The sequence below is a fragment of the Lepisosteus platostomus genome, chromosome 6 (genome assembly GCF_059453375.1).
Source record: "Lepisosteus platostomus isolate fLepPlt1 chromosome 6, fLepPlt1.hap1, whole genome shotgun sequence".
NCBI lineage: Eukaryota > Metazoa > Chordata > Actinopteri > Semionotiformes > Lepisosteidae > Lepisosteus > Lepisosteus platostomus.
The window spans coordinates 31,126,356-31,139,714 of NC_142616.1; the positions used below are offsets into that span (position 1 = coordinate 31,126,356).

The 13,359-nt window shown below is 39.6% G+C and overlaps 1 protein-coding gene across 1 annotated transcript; it reads left to right on the forward strand.

Moving 5' to 3' along the window:
- The first annotated feature begins 752 nt into the window (after positions 1-752).
- Positions 753-12,130, forward strand: vps26a (VPS26, retromer complex component A). Its single transcript, XM_088635364.1, has 9 exons — positions 753-910; positions 3,579-3,728; positions 5,595-5,670; positions 7,454-7,610; positions 7,986-8,150; positions 8,841-8,947; positions 9,406-9,474; positions 9,837-9,979; positions 10,586-12,130. Exons 1-9 carry the CDS (start codon positions 908-910, stop codon positions 10,697-10,699), a joined length of 984 nt encoding a protein of 327 aa, XP_088491490.1. The 5' UTR covers positions 753-907; the 3' UTR covers positions 10,700-12,130.
- Positions 12,131-13,359: the final 1,229 nt, after the last annotated feature.

Genomic DNA, 13,359 nt, shown 5'->3' on the forward strand with positions numbered 1-13,359 from the left:
CATCGTGGTCAAAACAGCACGGCAGCGCCTATTCTTTCTCCGCAGGCTAAAGACGTTCGGCATGCCATCACATATCCAGGCCAACTTCTACAGGTGCACTACTGAGAGCATCCTGACTGGTTGCATCACTGCCTGGTATGGGAACTGCTCTGCCCATGATCGCAAAGTACTGCAGAGGGTGATGAAGTCAGCGCAGCTCATTACCAGCTGCGAGCTACCAAACATCCAGGATATCTACTCAGCTAGATGTCTTAAGAAAGCCAGGTTCATTCTCAAGGACCCTTCTCAAGGATATTGCATACACCATGGACACATAGCAGCTCTATTCATATTGAGTTTTGTCTGAGTTTATTTTATTCAATTTCTATAGTACTATTATGTATTATTATGTAACCTTCTTCGTAGAAAAAAAATAAATTGCCAGCATACTAATGCTGCATGCTGTATTGTTGTGTATTTGATAAATAAACTTTTATTTAATTTTATTTTATAGAATTCTAATGTACATTAGAGATTAATTAGTCGCGTACAGAGCGAAATTTTTGTACGGAGTGAAGTTAAAAGTATGTCTCCAAAGCGTTCATGCAGTGTTAGCTGGTTTCAAGATTTACATTTTCTTAAAAACAAAGCTGAAGACGTCCACTAGCGTGGATAAAAAAATCAGTTTCTTCGCTACTGTTTTTGGTTTATTTCGTTACGTTAGTTTTGCACTATCGAACGCGGACGCTTGCATCTTGTTCACACAGAAATTACCAATTGCAGCAGCGAGAGCTCTGGAAGGAGGTCATATGACTCAGGACACCGAGTTCTGCTACAGGGGGGTCACATGACCGAGGAGAGCAGGAGTTTAGGGAGGATTTCTTAGGGATCAGAGTTAGAGAAATACACTGTGTGGAAACGGGCTGAAATGGTGAGTTTGAGTGAAACCGAATGGATTGCGAAGTGCAATATAATGGTACCGGCGTGGAAAACACCGTGCACCGATTTAAGTCATAACATGTCCTTAGTTTTTTCCCCCAGCTTTTGTAGTAGCAGCGATCTCGTTTTGACCGCACAGTGTGGGAGAAAGTGCAGGAGGCCCGGGGGAGTCCTGGGGCTGGATTAGTAGGAGGGACGGAGCTCGGGAGGCCTGTGTTGCGGCGGCGCTGTCAGAAACACGTCTCGATTAATTGCCAGCGCCGCTGTCTCTGGGATCCTTATTTCTTTCGTATCTTGTTAGAATGGAAAAAAAGAAACGCCTAAGCATCACGGGTTGTGTTTTCTTTACCTTTGGGTCTGAAACGGTCTGCCTGGTGATTTTTATTTGCCTGTTTACTTTCTTCACCAGTCGCCCCCCTTTTGCTGTCCCAAATTGGACAGCTTGTCGGATTCTGTAGGTCGAGTGAATTGCAGTCAACTCGTTCAATGTACAGGTTCACTTAATTACCAGCTTTTTTACATTTTTTGAGACACGTTTAAGCGTAATGTAGTTTGGTTTATGCTTCAAAATACAAAGCGCATGCTGTTGTATCTTGTCTCGACTCTTTATCAATTTTTTTCCACTCTTCCGTGCCTCGTGTACTGTGTTCGTGTTTACTGCCAAGTCAATACTAAGGTGTTTTTTTTTTGTTTCTGTGAAACGATAAGTTACGTTTTCTATCTTCTGATAGTGTTCTGTAATTATTCTTTGACCCAGGCTGGCTTTTTCCACTTCATTCGCGGACAATAAAGGTGTCCTTGTAGTTTGTGTTAATGTTAGTGTTAGTTTTTTATATGCGTCGTTCCAATAACGTGGCACATTGAAAATAAACTTTATCTCACAATAGCGCGTTACAGTTGCACTCGTGTAAGGAAAACACCCGACAGTACCCATATAGAGCGTAACACTAAATATCCAGGCTTTGTCTTCTTACTGAAAAAAAAGTGAAATAATTCAACGGAATGTCATGAAAAGCTGTTGGTGCCGTAGTAGACAGTACACGCTTTTATCGAAATATATTTTAAGTGAAAGTGTTTCTAGAAGAGAACTGGAATAAGCAAACGCTTTTCGCTTATCATTAGGCAGAGGTTAGGGAGTGGTGGTGAGGGCTCCGGGTTGGAAAGGCTATAGGTTCAGTTCTCTGTTGATGTACCTTTCAAATTAATTCAGATCTGCTTGAGTAAAATGATCTGCTGTATAACCTTGTACATACGAGTCTTTGTTTTCACTGTTGAAAAGTGTTTACAAAGGTTACCCGATAATGTAAACTGGTTTGTAAGGTATTTTATAGAAGAGCTGTGTTCACAGATTTTCCATAAGGGTAGTTCTGTCTGTGCTCCCTGTGAGCCTTGATAAATGCAGAAAAAATAATTTCTGCATTTATCAAGGCTCACAAACATTTGCCCCATTTTTAAAATAAAAGTGGTGGTAGAAAAAAAACATATTTCTGAACTTCCTTGGTTTCTCCAAAAGGACTGTAATTTTTAATTATTTGTTTCTTTTCAGAAAGTTAGGATTTTCTGGTTTGGATTGATAAAAATATCTGTTTGCACAGCAACAACATTTAGATGTCACATGCCTGGATAGAGCAAGTTTTGGTTACAGGTGTTCACTTTCTCTTGTGCAAGTCTGCCCTGGAAATGGGGTAGAGAGGCAGATTTCACTTTTCCCCTACTCCACAACTTTCCACTCTTCAACGGATGAATCTGGTTTACAGGAAGGTAGTGAGCTTTCATTGTTAGTTTATCATTTATACAAAAAACAGTCAGATTAGATTGTTTCTGAACTGATTCACGGTGGGATGTCACTGTTCACTTGTGAGCACATTTGCTTTCATTTGTCTCTGTAGATCACGTGGCCTGTGAGCATGTTTCTGCACAGCATCACAATCATTCAGCTTTCGCTTCAAGAATGTGTCGTTTTTTTTCGAACTGCCCCAAAAACATGTCCATGATAACCTACTTCAGAAAGTTGCCAAATAAGAGTATTCTTCGATAGGGTGTTCTTCTGCACATTTTGTCTTTACAGTTTACAGAATGTTCTCATTGCACCGCGTTTTTCTGAATATTTCTTGAAGTGTGTTTCCAGAATCTGGGAGACAGCGGTGAATAACATTGAGTAGGCCCTGGAGGCGTGGGGCCGCTGCTGTTATTATTCCTTTCTCAGCTCTGACTTTCTCAGATTCACGCTGCACCTTCGGGTCCCTGAAAGTACAGCCATTAGCATGCGAGGTGGGTTATTTTACACAAATCGGATCTTCCGAAGGAGCAGTTAACCAGCAATTTCCACTGGGCAATGGAAAGAAAAAAAAGATTTTCCGTAAATAGCCTGTAATCAGACCAATCAAATGCTCAATGTGTCGTTTCTCGGGTCAGTTAGGAACAGGTAAAGCAGACGTCTGCAATGAAATTAGCAGCTGGTGTGACTGGAACGGTGGAAAGTCTCCATTAGGTTGAAGCAATCCAGGGTGGGTCCACTGGTGGTTGCTCTAACTACAGGAGTCTTGCTCCAGGCTGGGCGTGCATCGATTCCACAGTTTCCAGGGTTTGCAGTGCTGTAGCCAGAAATAGCAGTCCTCATTTCTTCTCCCTATTGATTTGTCTGTCCCGTTGCGTCACAGAGTTTCCTCGGGGGTTTGTTTGCGCCGGTGTGTGAAATCGATGTCGTCCTTAACGATGCTGACACGAGGAAGACGGCAGAGATCAAGATGGAAGATGGCAAAGTGGAAAAGCACTTTCTGTTCTATGACGGTGAATCGGTTTCGGGAAAGGTAGGCTTGTTTGCTTTTGACCTTCCAAGTCTAGTGGATGAGATGGGCAGAGGTTGGTGTAAAAAAATTAAAACTGACTGCAGTAATATATACATGTACTGGGGGATATTAAAGCTCATCAGCTCTTCATTGTCAATTAAAACAATGTATAGGACTAATCACTTTTGTTTAATATTATGACACTGATGTATTCCAAAAATGTATTGACCTATTTGAATTTTTTACAAAAATGTATTGTGCAAGAAGCATATTAAAAGACCAGAATAATTTTTACCATGGTGGTAATTGCATTATAATCCTCATATGCCTTGTGTTCAGATTTAATATATTTAAGTCAAATATCTTAAGTAGCTCAAGCCATATTAATCAGAAAACATTTGTAATCTCAGGCAGCAAACCCATGATTTTAAAGATGTATTGTCGTTTCCCATTATAATATTGTGATCTCAGTCAGATGTGAACACTATACATATATTTCTTGTTTTAGAAAAGTCTAATGGGAGGTGAAATTGTGCTGGTTGGACACAAATTTCCCATGAGAAGTAATGTAAAGTGAGAAATGCATTATAGTCCCAGTTCAAAAGTAACACATTTCTAAGTTTTACTGCTTGATTCCAACTATATTTTGGTTATTGCCATTAGGTTTTGCCTTTTCTATTTACATATGCCAGAATTTCAGAGTAAAGGTACTGTAGTGGAGAATGAATACTAAATACATCAATATGTACTAAGTACATCTGTGTAAGCACAGATGTATAAAAAATGAGCTTACAGTTTATTTCATTTTTCTCATCATATACAGGGTTACAAATGTACTGTATATTTGAGGGCAGTACTGTGCACAGTCTTGGTGTCCTTCTGTTTAACATGTATGATCTGTAGGATTACACTATCCTAAGCGCATTGCAGGATTAAATGAGACAACACCCAAAGATCTTTGCCTCTGTCAGGTCATTCTCTGCAGGGAGTGTGTGTGGGTGTTTTCCTAATTGTTATATTTTCCTGCACACAACATTTGGAATTGACTTCAGTCCCCCACCTCTTCCTCCTCTTTCTGTAAATTGAATTAATCCTCTCGAATGAGTTGGAACAGGTTCCCGGCATTGTTCTCTTCCTTGTTATTGTTGAGCTCTCAGGCTTTCAGCGGGAAATCACCGCAACATTTCAAACTTTTCAAGTTACAGGATTTACTGTGATTTTTCTTCTGTTTTCATTTGGAATGAGGAAGTCCAGAGACAAGGCCGCAGTTCAGAATTGGTACCTGTTCTGGCTGTGTACGCAGAGCACTTTGTAACTGGTGGAAGGATTAGAAGTGACTTGACTTAGCCTGACTCTGTTTGGCATATCCTCCTGTCTGCACCCATAGGGGAACTGTTGTCCCAGCCCAGCTTTTGTTGCTCTAAGTGTTGTACTAAAATGTGGAAAGAGTAGGTGGAATTGTTTCACTACTTCAAAAGCCTTGGTAAGTTGTTTTTTTATGGATATTGATTTTGCATTAATTGCTGGAATTCAGTCTCAGAAGGGCTACCCGGGGTAGATTATTCTAATGTTGTAGTGCTGTGCCAAATTCCTGCACATTTTAAAGACGCTTTCCTGCAGCACATGGTCAAGACTTAGAACAACCAAGTGGCAAGCATCCAGATCCATAAGCTGCTTTCTAGCATAGAAATGGTAAAATTGGGGATTGGTATACCTAATTAAAAAATCAACTTCTTGTGCATTTGATACTAGTAGCTAATGTTAGTTTTTATAGGAAGTGTTAAGAACAACAAAGATTCCTCAGGGCTGAGTAAAATGGAGACACTGCACAAGATCATGAGAGGAAATTCAAGTGTTCTTTCCTTCAATTCCCATTCTTGTTTCCAGGTGAACCTCACTGTGAAGCAGTCTGGGAAGAGGTTAGAGCACCTGGGAATTCGCATTGAATTCGTGGGACAGATAGGTGAGTTTCTTAACAGGATGTGTTAAGAACTTTAAACCTTAAGGTTCAAACTGTATGCAATCATACAAAGCCTCGTCCATTAGTGAAGTATTGCATTTAGACAACAGTGTTTATAATCCTATCAAGAAACAATTTTCTTCTCTTACTTCAAGTGCTCTTGACCATTTTTGGAGATCTCTCACTGTTGGCAGTGTATCACGATTCCCTTCACAGCTCTTTGATAAATAAAATTCCTTGTTTGGCCGAAGTGGTTAGTGAGATATGCTGTTATAAGGCCACTGGGTTTTATTTTTTTTCCTCATTCATTTTAATTTTCAGTTTTATTACCACTAAAGGAACCATCTGTAAAACAGATACTGAAGTGGTCTGATACACTGTGTGAATATAAAGTGAAATGAATTTGTTTAAAGGGTAACCAAGGGTCCCAATTTCTCAGACAGGTTAATAAATCTTGGTAACAACATAAATTAATTGACGGTATTGAAAATTCAGAATTGGGGACAAAATCCTAAACTTTGTGAAAGGACTGTACAGTCGCCATGTTGTTGCAAACCACTAATCTTGAGCAAGAGTTCCCACAACTTGTGATGTGATGTGGCCCTTCTTGCTCATAAGTCACTATAATGACTAATGTACTGCGATGTACAAGCGAATAAGTACAGGTTGTGCAACAGATATTTCACCACAGAAATGTCCCAACGTGATAAACATGCAGAGTTAACAAGTAACTAAAATTTGTCTGCAAAACCATCTCAAAAGTCGAGAGCGATATTTCTATTGGATTAAAAGACATGTATTTTCAGGCCTGCTTGTTTACAATGTAACAGGGCTGCATCACATCACCGTAAGTTTTGTTGCATCCTTCTGAGGAGAATCGCACAATATGCTGCGCATACTTGGAAAGTTTGTCTATTTTATTGGATTGGATTTTCCGCATTAATATGTACATTTTACTTTCACTGTGGTTTGAAATGCACTCACCAAAGACGATTCTTTCTAACCCTGAAATGTAAAAATAGCATTGCTATTGTTCCCTGTTAAAAAAATATTCTCCTGAAATACTGCAATTGAAGATTCAGTCATTGTGCTTTCATCACATTTTTAATGTAAGAGGACAGTGAAGCACAAAAAGCTTTGAAATATACTGAAAGTGTTCCCTGATCTTTACTGTCGTGACTGTTGTGCAAAGAAAACAAGGCTGGCTAGGATAGGCTTACGCTGGCAGTCTATTCAACATGATGCAGAAGCAGTGAGTTTCATACTCTGGTCAAAACATTGTGAATCCTGTCTGTTATACAAAGACACTCCAGGAGGGCCTCAAGACAGTGTGCCGCATATCCAGAATATCTCTGAAAATGTAGTTGTATGTTTTTTAGAATGTATGGGGCATTTAATTTCTGTAATTTTCCTTTCTAGACAAGCACCAGTTCTATGTTTTTTGTTTTTTTCTAGCCGAGTGGAGTTAAAAGCTCAGCAAAGCATGTGCCTGTCATGTGAAGAGTACAACAGTTCATTATCCATAGAGCTTCCACAGCAATGTTTTAGCTCCGCAAGTTCTTGCAGTTGAGTGGGCTGTGAGTGCAGTGAGGATATGGCACTGAATAAAGGGTATTATTGATGTTAGGCATCTCCACTACATTTTGGTATTTACCACACTTGGTCAGTCATTTTCGTTAGCAGAATGACTTGGTTTTGGAGTTTCCTCTAATAAAGGAAAAGTAGCTGGGCCTCTTGGGTAAAACCTTGTGTTACATCTGGGCCCTGCTTTTCTCTTGCTGCACAGAGCTGTTCAGCGACAAAAGCAACACCCATGAGTTTGTGAACCTGGTAAAGGAGCTGGCTCTGCCCGGGGAGCTGACGCAGAACAGGAGCTACGACTTTGAGTTCATGCAGGTGGAGAAGCCATACGAGTCCTACATGGGAGCCAACGTCAGGCTGAGGTAAAGCTGTCAGAGTCTGAGGGTGAATAGTAAAGATCAAAAGTAATTCTCACTTGTACTCCACTTTCTGTATTGTTCTATTGCCTTACTGTTGAGCAGAGCCTGTTTCCCATTCTGACCTCGGTTCTGAAGGATTTGTAAGGAAGCAAAGGCTTGGTGCCAGAGGAATGTTTTTAAATTTACAGAGAGTAAAGATGGTCACTCTGCTTTCAAACATCACTTTTATGTTCATTTCAGACATTTTGTTTTTGTGGCTATAAGCAATGCAGTAGAAGCAACATGCTGAATGCAGCATTTGCATGTTTAGCACCATGATGTAATTGGGGTTGTCAATCATGCAAAACATTACCACTCAGTTCATTTACTTTTTTAAAGGTATTTCCTTAAAGTGACGATTGTAAGAAGACTGTCAGACCTGGTGAAGGAGTATGACCTCATTGTTCACCAGCTCGCCACGTATCCTGACGTCAACAACTCCATCAAGATGGAAGTGGGAATTGAGGACTGTCTCCATATAGAGTTTGAATATAACAAGTCAAAGTAAGTAGAACCCTCACTCAGTTCTAAAATGGTACATCGCGATTTTCCTGAAAGTCCTGCTTCAAAATATCACAGTGAGATCTTGGAAAGAGTCGTCACATTTTAAGTTTTGAGCACATTTTGATTTATTACTCTTTAACAAACATCTGTTTTTAAAGGCCTGCCAAGCTTTGTGGTAGAATTTTCCTGAAATGCCACATTAACCGCTGTTTGATGTGATTTCCACTTTGAGACGCGTTCAGAGGACCGTCTCAAACCCGAATGCGGTTATGGTTAGCAGGCACATAGTATGGTTGCTGTGCAGAATTATAGAATGAAATTAGGTTCAAGATTCATCTTAAGAACTGAATTTTAAGTGAGTAAAAGCCACTTGTGAGGATGCCTGGGAAATATGACGCTGAATTAGTTAAGATTTGTTGTTACTTACCCTTGTAGACAGTAAAAAAAAATCTTGTTTCTTTGAACAGGACAAATCCGATGGTTTAACTTGGAATACTCATGAGTAACTGTCATTCATGAATAAGTGCATGAGTAGTCCAAGTAGGTAACTGCGTCAGCATGCATAGGCCGAAGAAGAACGTTTTTGTTCTCTTTTCAGCATGGAATAAACCTTTACTTCTTCCTTAACTGCATGAGTGATGAGTTCTGTAAGTTGTACTTTTAGTCTAAACTAGTCCTCTCTTGGTTAAGGTACCACTTGAAGGATGTCATTGTGGGGAAAATCTACTTCCTGTTAGTGAGAATCAAAATCCAGCACATGGAGCTACAGCTGATCAAAAAGGAGATCACTGGGATAGGTGAGAGATTGTTGAGAGTGCTGAAAAAAGAAAGTCACAGAAAAGTATTATTTCAGGCTGTTGTTCTTGTTGAATTGCTATTATTGTACTCGTCCAAGAGTTTCATTAAGCAGCTTCCTGAAGGACTCCAGGCAAGTCATCAAAATATTTGCGATGGGAAGATTTGAAATGCAGTGTAATGCTGTTGGTGCAGATAAATGATCTGATAACTGGTATTTAGTGCTCAGGAAGGAAGTCAAAGAATGCTGATTAGGATGAGGTGGCGATTCAGACAAAAGCTGCCTTAAATGGATGTGATTGCTTACTTTGTAGAGAGGATTCTTCTTAAAACCATGAGTTGAAAACTTAGAGGACTGTTCCTTTCCTCATTCAGGAATCACTTAATGAGGTTTTCTAAACTATTTTAGTAGCCTTTTAGACTGAAATATATATGCTTAATAAAAATTCCTTGCCCACAGGACCTAGTACAACTACAGAGACAGAGACAATTGCGAAGTACGAGATCATGGATGGGGCTCCAGTTAAAGGTAATGAGAGAGGAAACGCAGCGCCTTAATTCAAAGCATAAAAATAATTTTCTTATTCAGTCTTGTCTATTTCAACATTGCAGTTTCTACTTGAAAAAAATATGAACAAAGTATAGTCATTTTTGTTTGATAGAGCCTGTGAACAGCTTCTGTTTTGTGAGATTTTCTAATTGGTGTAGAAACCTTGCAGGGCACTAACCTCACTGCGAGGTTCATTCACTGGGTTCCAGTTTGTCTCCAGTAGGTGTCAATATAGACGCACCTCTTGGGCGTTTCCATTATTTTTTTTCCCAGATTACTCACTGTTCAGCCTCATTAAGCTCTGCTTCTGCCCTGTTAACTAACGTTTATTCTTTGTCAAGGGGAGTCTATCCCCATCAGGCTCTTCCTGGCTGGCTATGACCTTACTCCCACGATGAGGGATGTAAACAAGAAGTTCTCGGTTCGGTACTTCCTCAACCTGGTGCTGGTGGACGAAGAGGACAGGCGATACTTCAAGCAGCAGGTAGAGCAGTTCTTGAGATGGATACAGACAACATCTTGATCTTTTCATTGTACAAAACTAATGATCCACCACCACCAATGTGCAGCCTCACCTGGATGATGTGATGGCAGGCAGTGCGCCAGTGCACTTACCACCCACCAGCTATCAGTGGGGTGGAGAACAGAGTGATGAAGCCAATTCAGAGATGGGGATTATTAGGAGGCCATAACTGATAAAGGCCAGGGGGATGTTTGGGCAGGTTGCCGAGGTAACACGCCTACGCTTTTCATGAAATGCCCTGGGACTTAAAGACCACAGAGAGTTAGGACCTTGGTTTTACATCTCATCCAAAAGACGGCACCTTTTTACAGTATAGTGTCCCCATCACTATACTGGGGCATTAGGACCCACACAGACAAGTAAGCGCCCCCTCCTGGCCCTACTAACACCTCTTCCAGCAGCAACCTTAGCTTTCCAAGGAGTCTCCCATCCAGGTACTGACCAAGGTGTGAGTTGCAGGGTGATGTAGCTGCTGGCAATAAAGCTATAGAATAAGTGAGTGAAGCATGTGTACCAGGTGATTGCTTTCTGTTGCCCAACTCTTGCCCATGCCTGATTTCTCTGCAGGAGATTGTTCTGTGGAGGAAGGCTCCGGAGAAACTGAGGAAACGCAACTTTCACCAGCGCTATGAGTCCCCCGAGCAGAGGACAACGGTTTCTGCAGAGAAGCCCGAGATGTGAAAAGCATGGTGGAAGGAAAAGCGAACTTGGTGGTTTCTACTTTCGGCAGAGCAGCAGACTGGAAGAAAAATGGATTAGAGAACGGCCAAACACCCCACTTCTCCTCGCTGCCTTCTTTCCATTCGACACTGCTGCTTACCAAGCATTCCGCTAGCGACTGCGGTCTCTGCGCAAGACAAAGGAAACGAGAAAAAAAACAACACTGGAACGTCCAGAAGCTACCATTTCTTTTATACTGCACATTTTACCCACTTTCATTGAAATAAAATATTACACTCGCAAATGCAAAAAACTTTAAAACAAGAATAAAACAAGTTTATACTTATTTCGAAGAGCGTTCCCATGCATGTAGGTGGTTAATTTATAAGATTATATGAACAGAAATAATATTTTGCATTTTGTTAGATGTGGGTTTCAGGATCTGCCTTTAGAAACACGCTAAGGGGAAAGACATATGAGATCCCTGCGTGCCATATTCTTAATTCACTGTAAGGTGTAAAAGATTTATATTGGAGACTGTCTCCTAAGTTATGTAGTGTTTATTTTACAGTTTATACCATTCTTTCCTAAGACTTTGTTCTATACAGTGAGGCATATTTTACTTATTTTTTTGCCCCAAAGCTGAAGAATTTATGTTGAAAACAGTGCTGTTACAAGAGGATAGTAGGAATCTAAAATTGGCTAAAGTCTTTTTGGAGTCCTCCAGATGAAACTGTGTATTAAAATCTGCTTTTACTGTTGCCAGTCTCATCTCGCTGGTTTAACTCAAACATCACATGGACTGCTTTTTAATTTAAAAAATCCATTAAATACACAATACACCTGCTTTAGTTTTTTTATGCGTGCGGAAAGAGTGGTGATTTTCAGAAAGGTAAATGCACGGTTATAAGAGTTTAGAATGACTGTGCTGCATTCACTTCACACTTCAGTGTACAGACCAGTTGCTAATGACCATGCACAGGCAATTTATATCCCTTTTTGTTGTAAGTGCCTGTAAGAAACTGAAAATTTATGCCAAATATTGTCTTCGCCATTTGCATGTTCTCACACCTTTTACAATGTCCAATTTAAAACGGTGAAATTTGTGAGCATTAAAAATTGTACTATACAGCCTCCAGTTATTCTATTTCATGTACAATAAAAGTAAAAAATTTCTGCTGGTATTCTAACCACAGCCTGGTGTCCTAACGTTTGGTTACATTGAGAAATGACATTAAAATGTGTACAGTATCTGCAGTAAATAGTACTTATGTTTTTTCAGAATGTATTTTGATGATTCTATTAAAATAAAGTAGATCTGCAATCGGAAGAAAATGTTCGTGATAAAAATCCAGAAATAGTTGTATTTTAAATGTTATTTTCAGTTGAGGCTCCTTGAAATTGGTTCCACAACATGTATGATTTCTAAATTAAAAACTAGTTTTCTGATTATTCTCTGTGTAGGGTTTGGACTATTTTGTAGTGTATTTTCTCAGTGGAAAAGGGTATACCTAGGGGAAATGTGGTCAGTGGGGTCTCAAACGGTTTATTAATTAGCAAAAAGTTCTTTAAGGTAAAGTGTAGAAGTAGTTGTTCTTCATTATTGTCAAATCCTGAGCCTTCAATGGCACTAAAATAATTATTCCTTGAATAGATGATTCTGAAATTTAACTGGGGATGACTATAAGGTTTCCTGTTTGTGTACCCTTGCTGCATTTCATACTTCAACCCCATTGGGTATAACAGGAATCATAAATCGAGCAGAATGGAATGACAGTCAGTGCTATTTGCTAAATCATTAAAAATCTAATTTTAAATTATATATCTATTAAAGCAATTTCTAAATCTCAACGGTGTTACTAGCAACTAGCTGATAGAATTTAAATTCTAAAACAACATTTGTGAAAATTACAATTACATCTTTATTTGAGAGAAATGGCATACTACTGTTCATGATTGTAGACTTCTCTGTTCATTCAAGCTTAGTATCTATGCATTATTCAAGATTAGCTATATAAAGCAGTAGTTCCCAACACTGGCGTTTGTTTCAACTGTTTATCAATAATGCTAACTGATGCCTTTATTTGATAAAGATGCTTTTTTGACTTTGTTTACTTGTTTCTACCATCTATCCCTGGTTTAAAAAATACTGTAGCCCCAACAACTTCTTCATGCAGAACTTTATGCAATCTCTTGCTTATTTAGAATCAGACCCTTTTCAGTCTGTTAAATTTAGCAAATAAATAGTAACTGTGCATTAATATTTGCAGAAATATATCAAGTTTAAGTTTGTTCGCTGCAGAGGTTAACATTTTTTTCACTTAGAAAATCAACAAAACATGTAATTTGGCCAGGGGTGCCCATACTTTTGCATTAAACTGTATATCATCCTTCAACTCACAACTGGCAGCCCCCTGAAGCTAAGCAGGTGTGAGGCTGGTCAGTACCTGGATAGGAGACCTCCTGGGAAAGCTAAGGTTGCTGCTGGAAGAGATGTTCATAAGATCACTTTGAGGCCTTTGTGTTTCCAAATGCCCCAGTATAGTGACACTATCCTGTAAAAAAACACCGTTCTTCAGATGAGTAAAACTGAGGTCATGCGTCTCTGTGTGGTCATTACAAATTCCAGGACCTTTCTCGAAAACAGTAGGTGTGTAATCGCGGAGTCCTGGCCAAGTCAT

Coding starts and splice junctions, on each gene's coding strand:
- vps26a (XM_088635364.1), top strand. Junction 7,611..7,985: donor GGAGCCAACGTCAGGCTGAG/GTAAAGCTGTCA, acceptor ACTTTTTTAAAG/GTATTTCCTTAAAGTGACGA. Junction 9,475..9,836: donor GGATGGGGCTCCAGTTAAAG/GTAATGAGAGAG, acceptor TTCTTTGTCAAG/GGGAGTCTATCCCCATCAGG.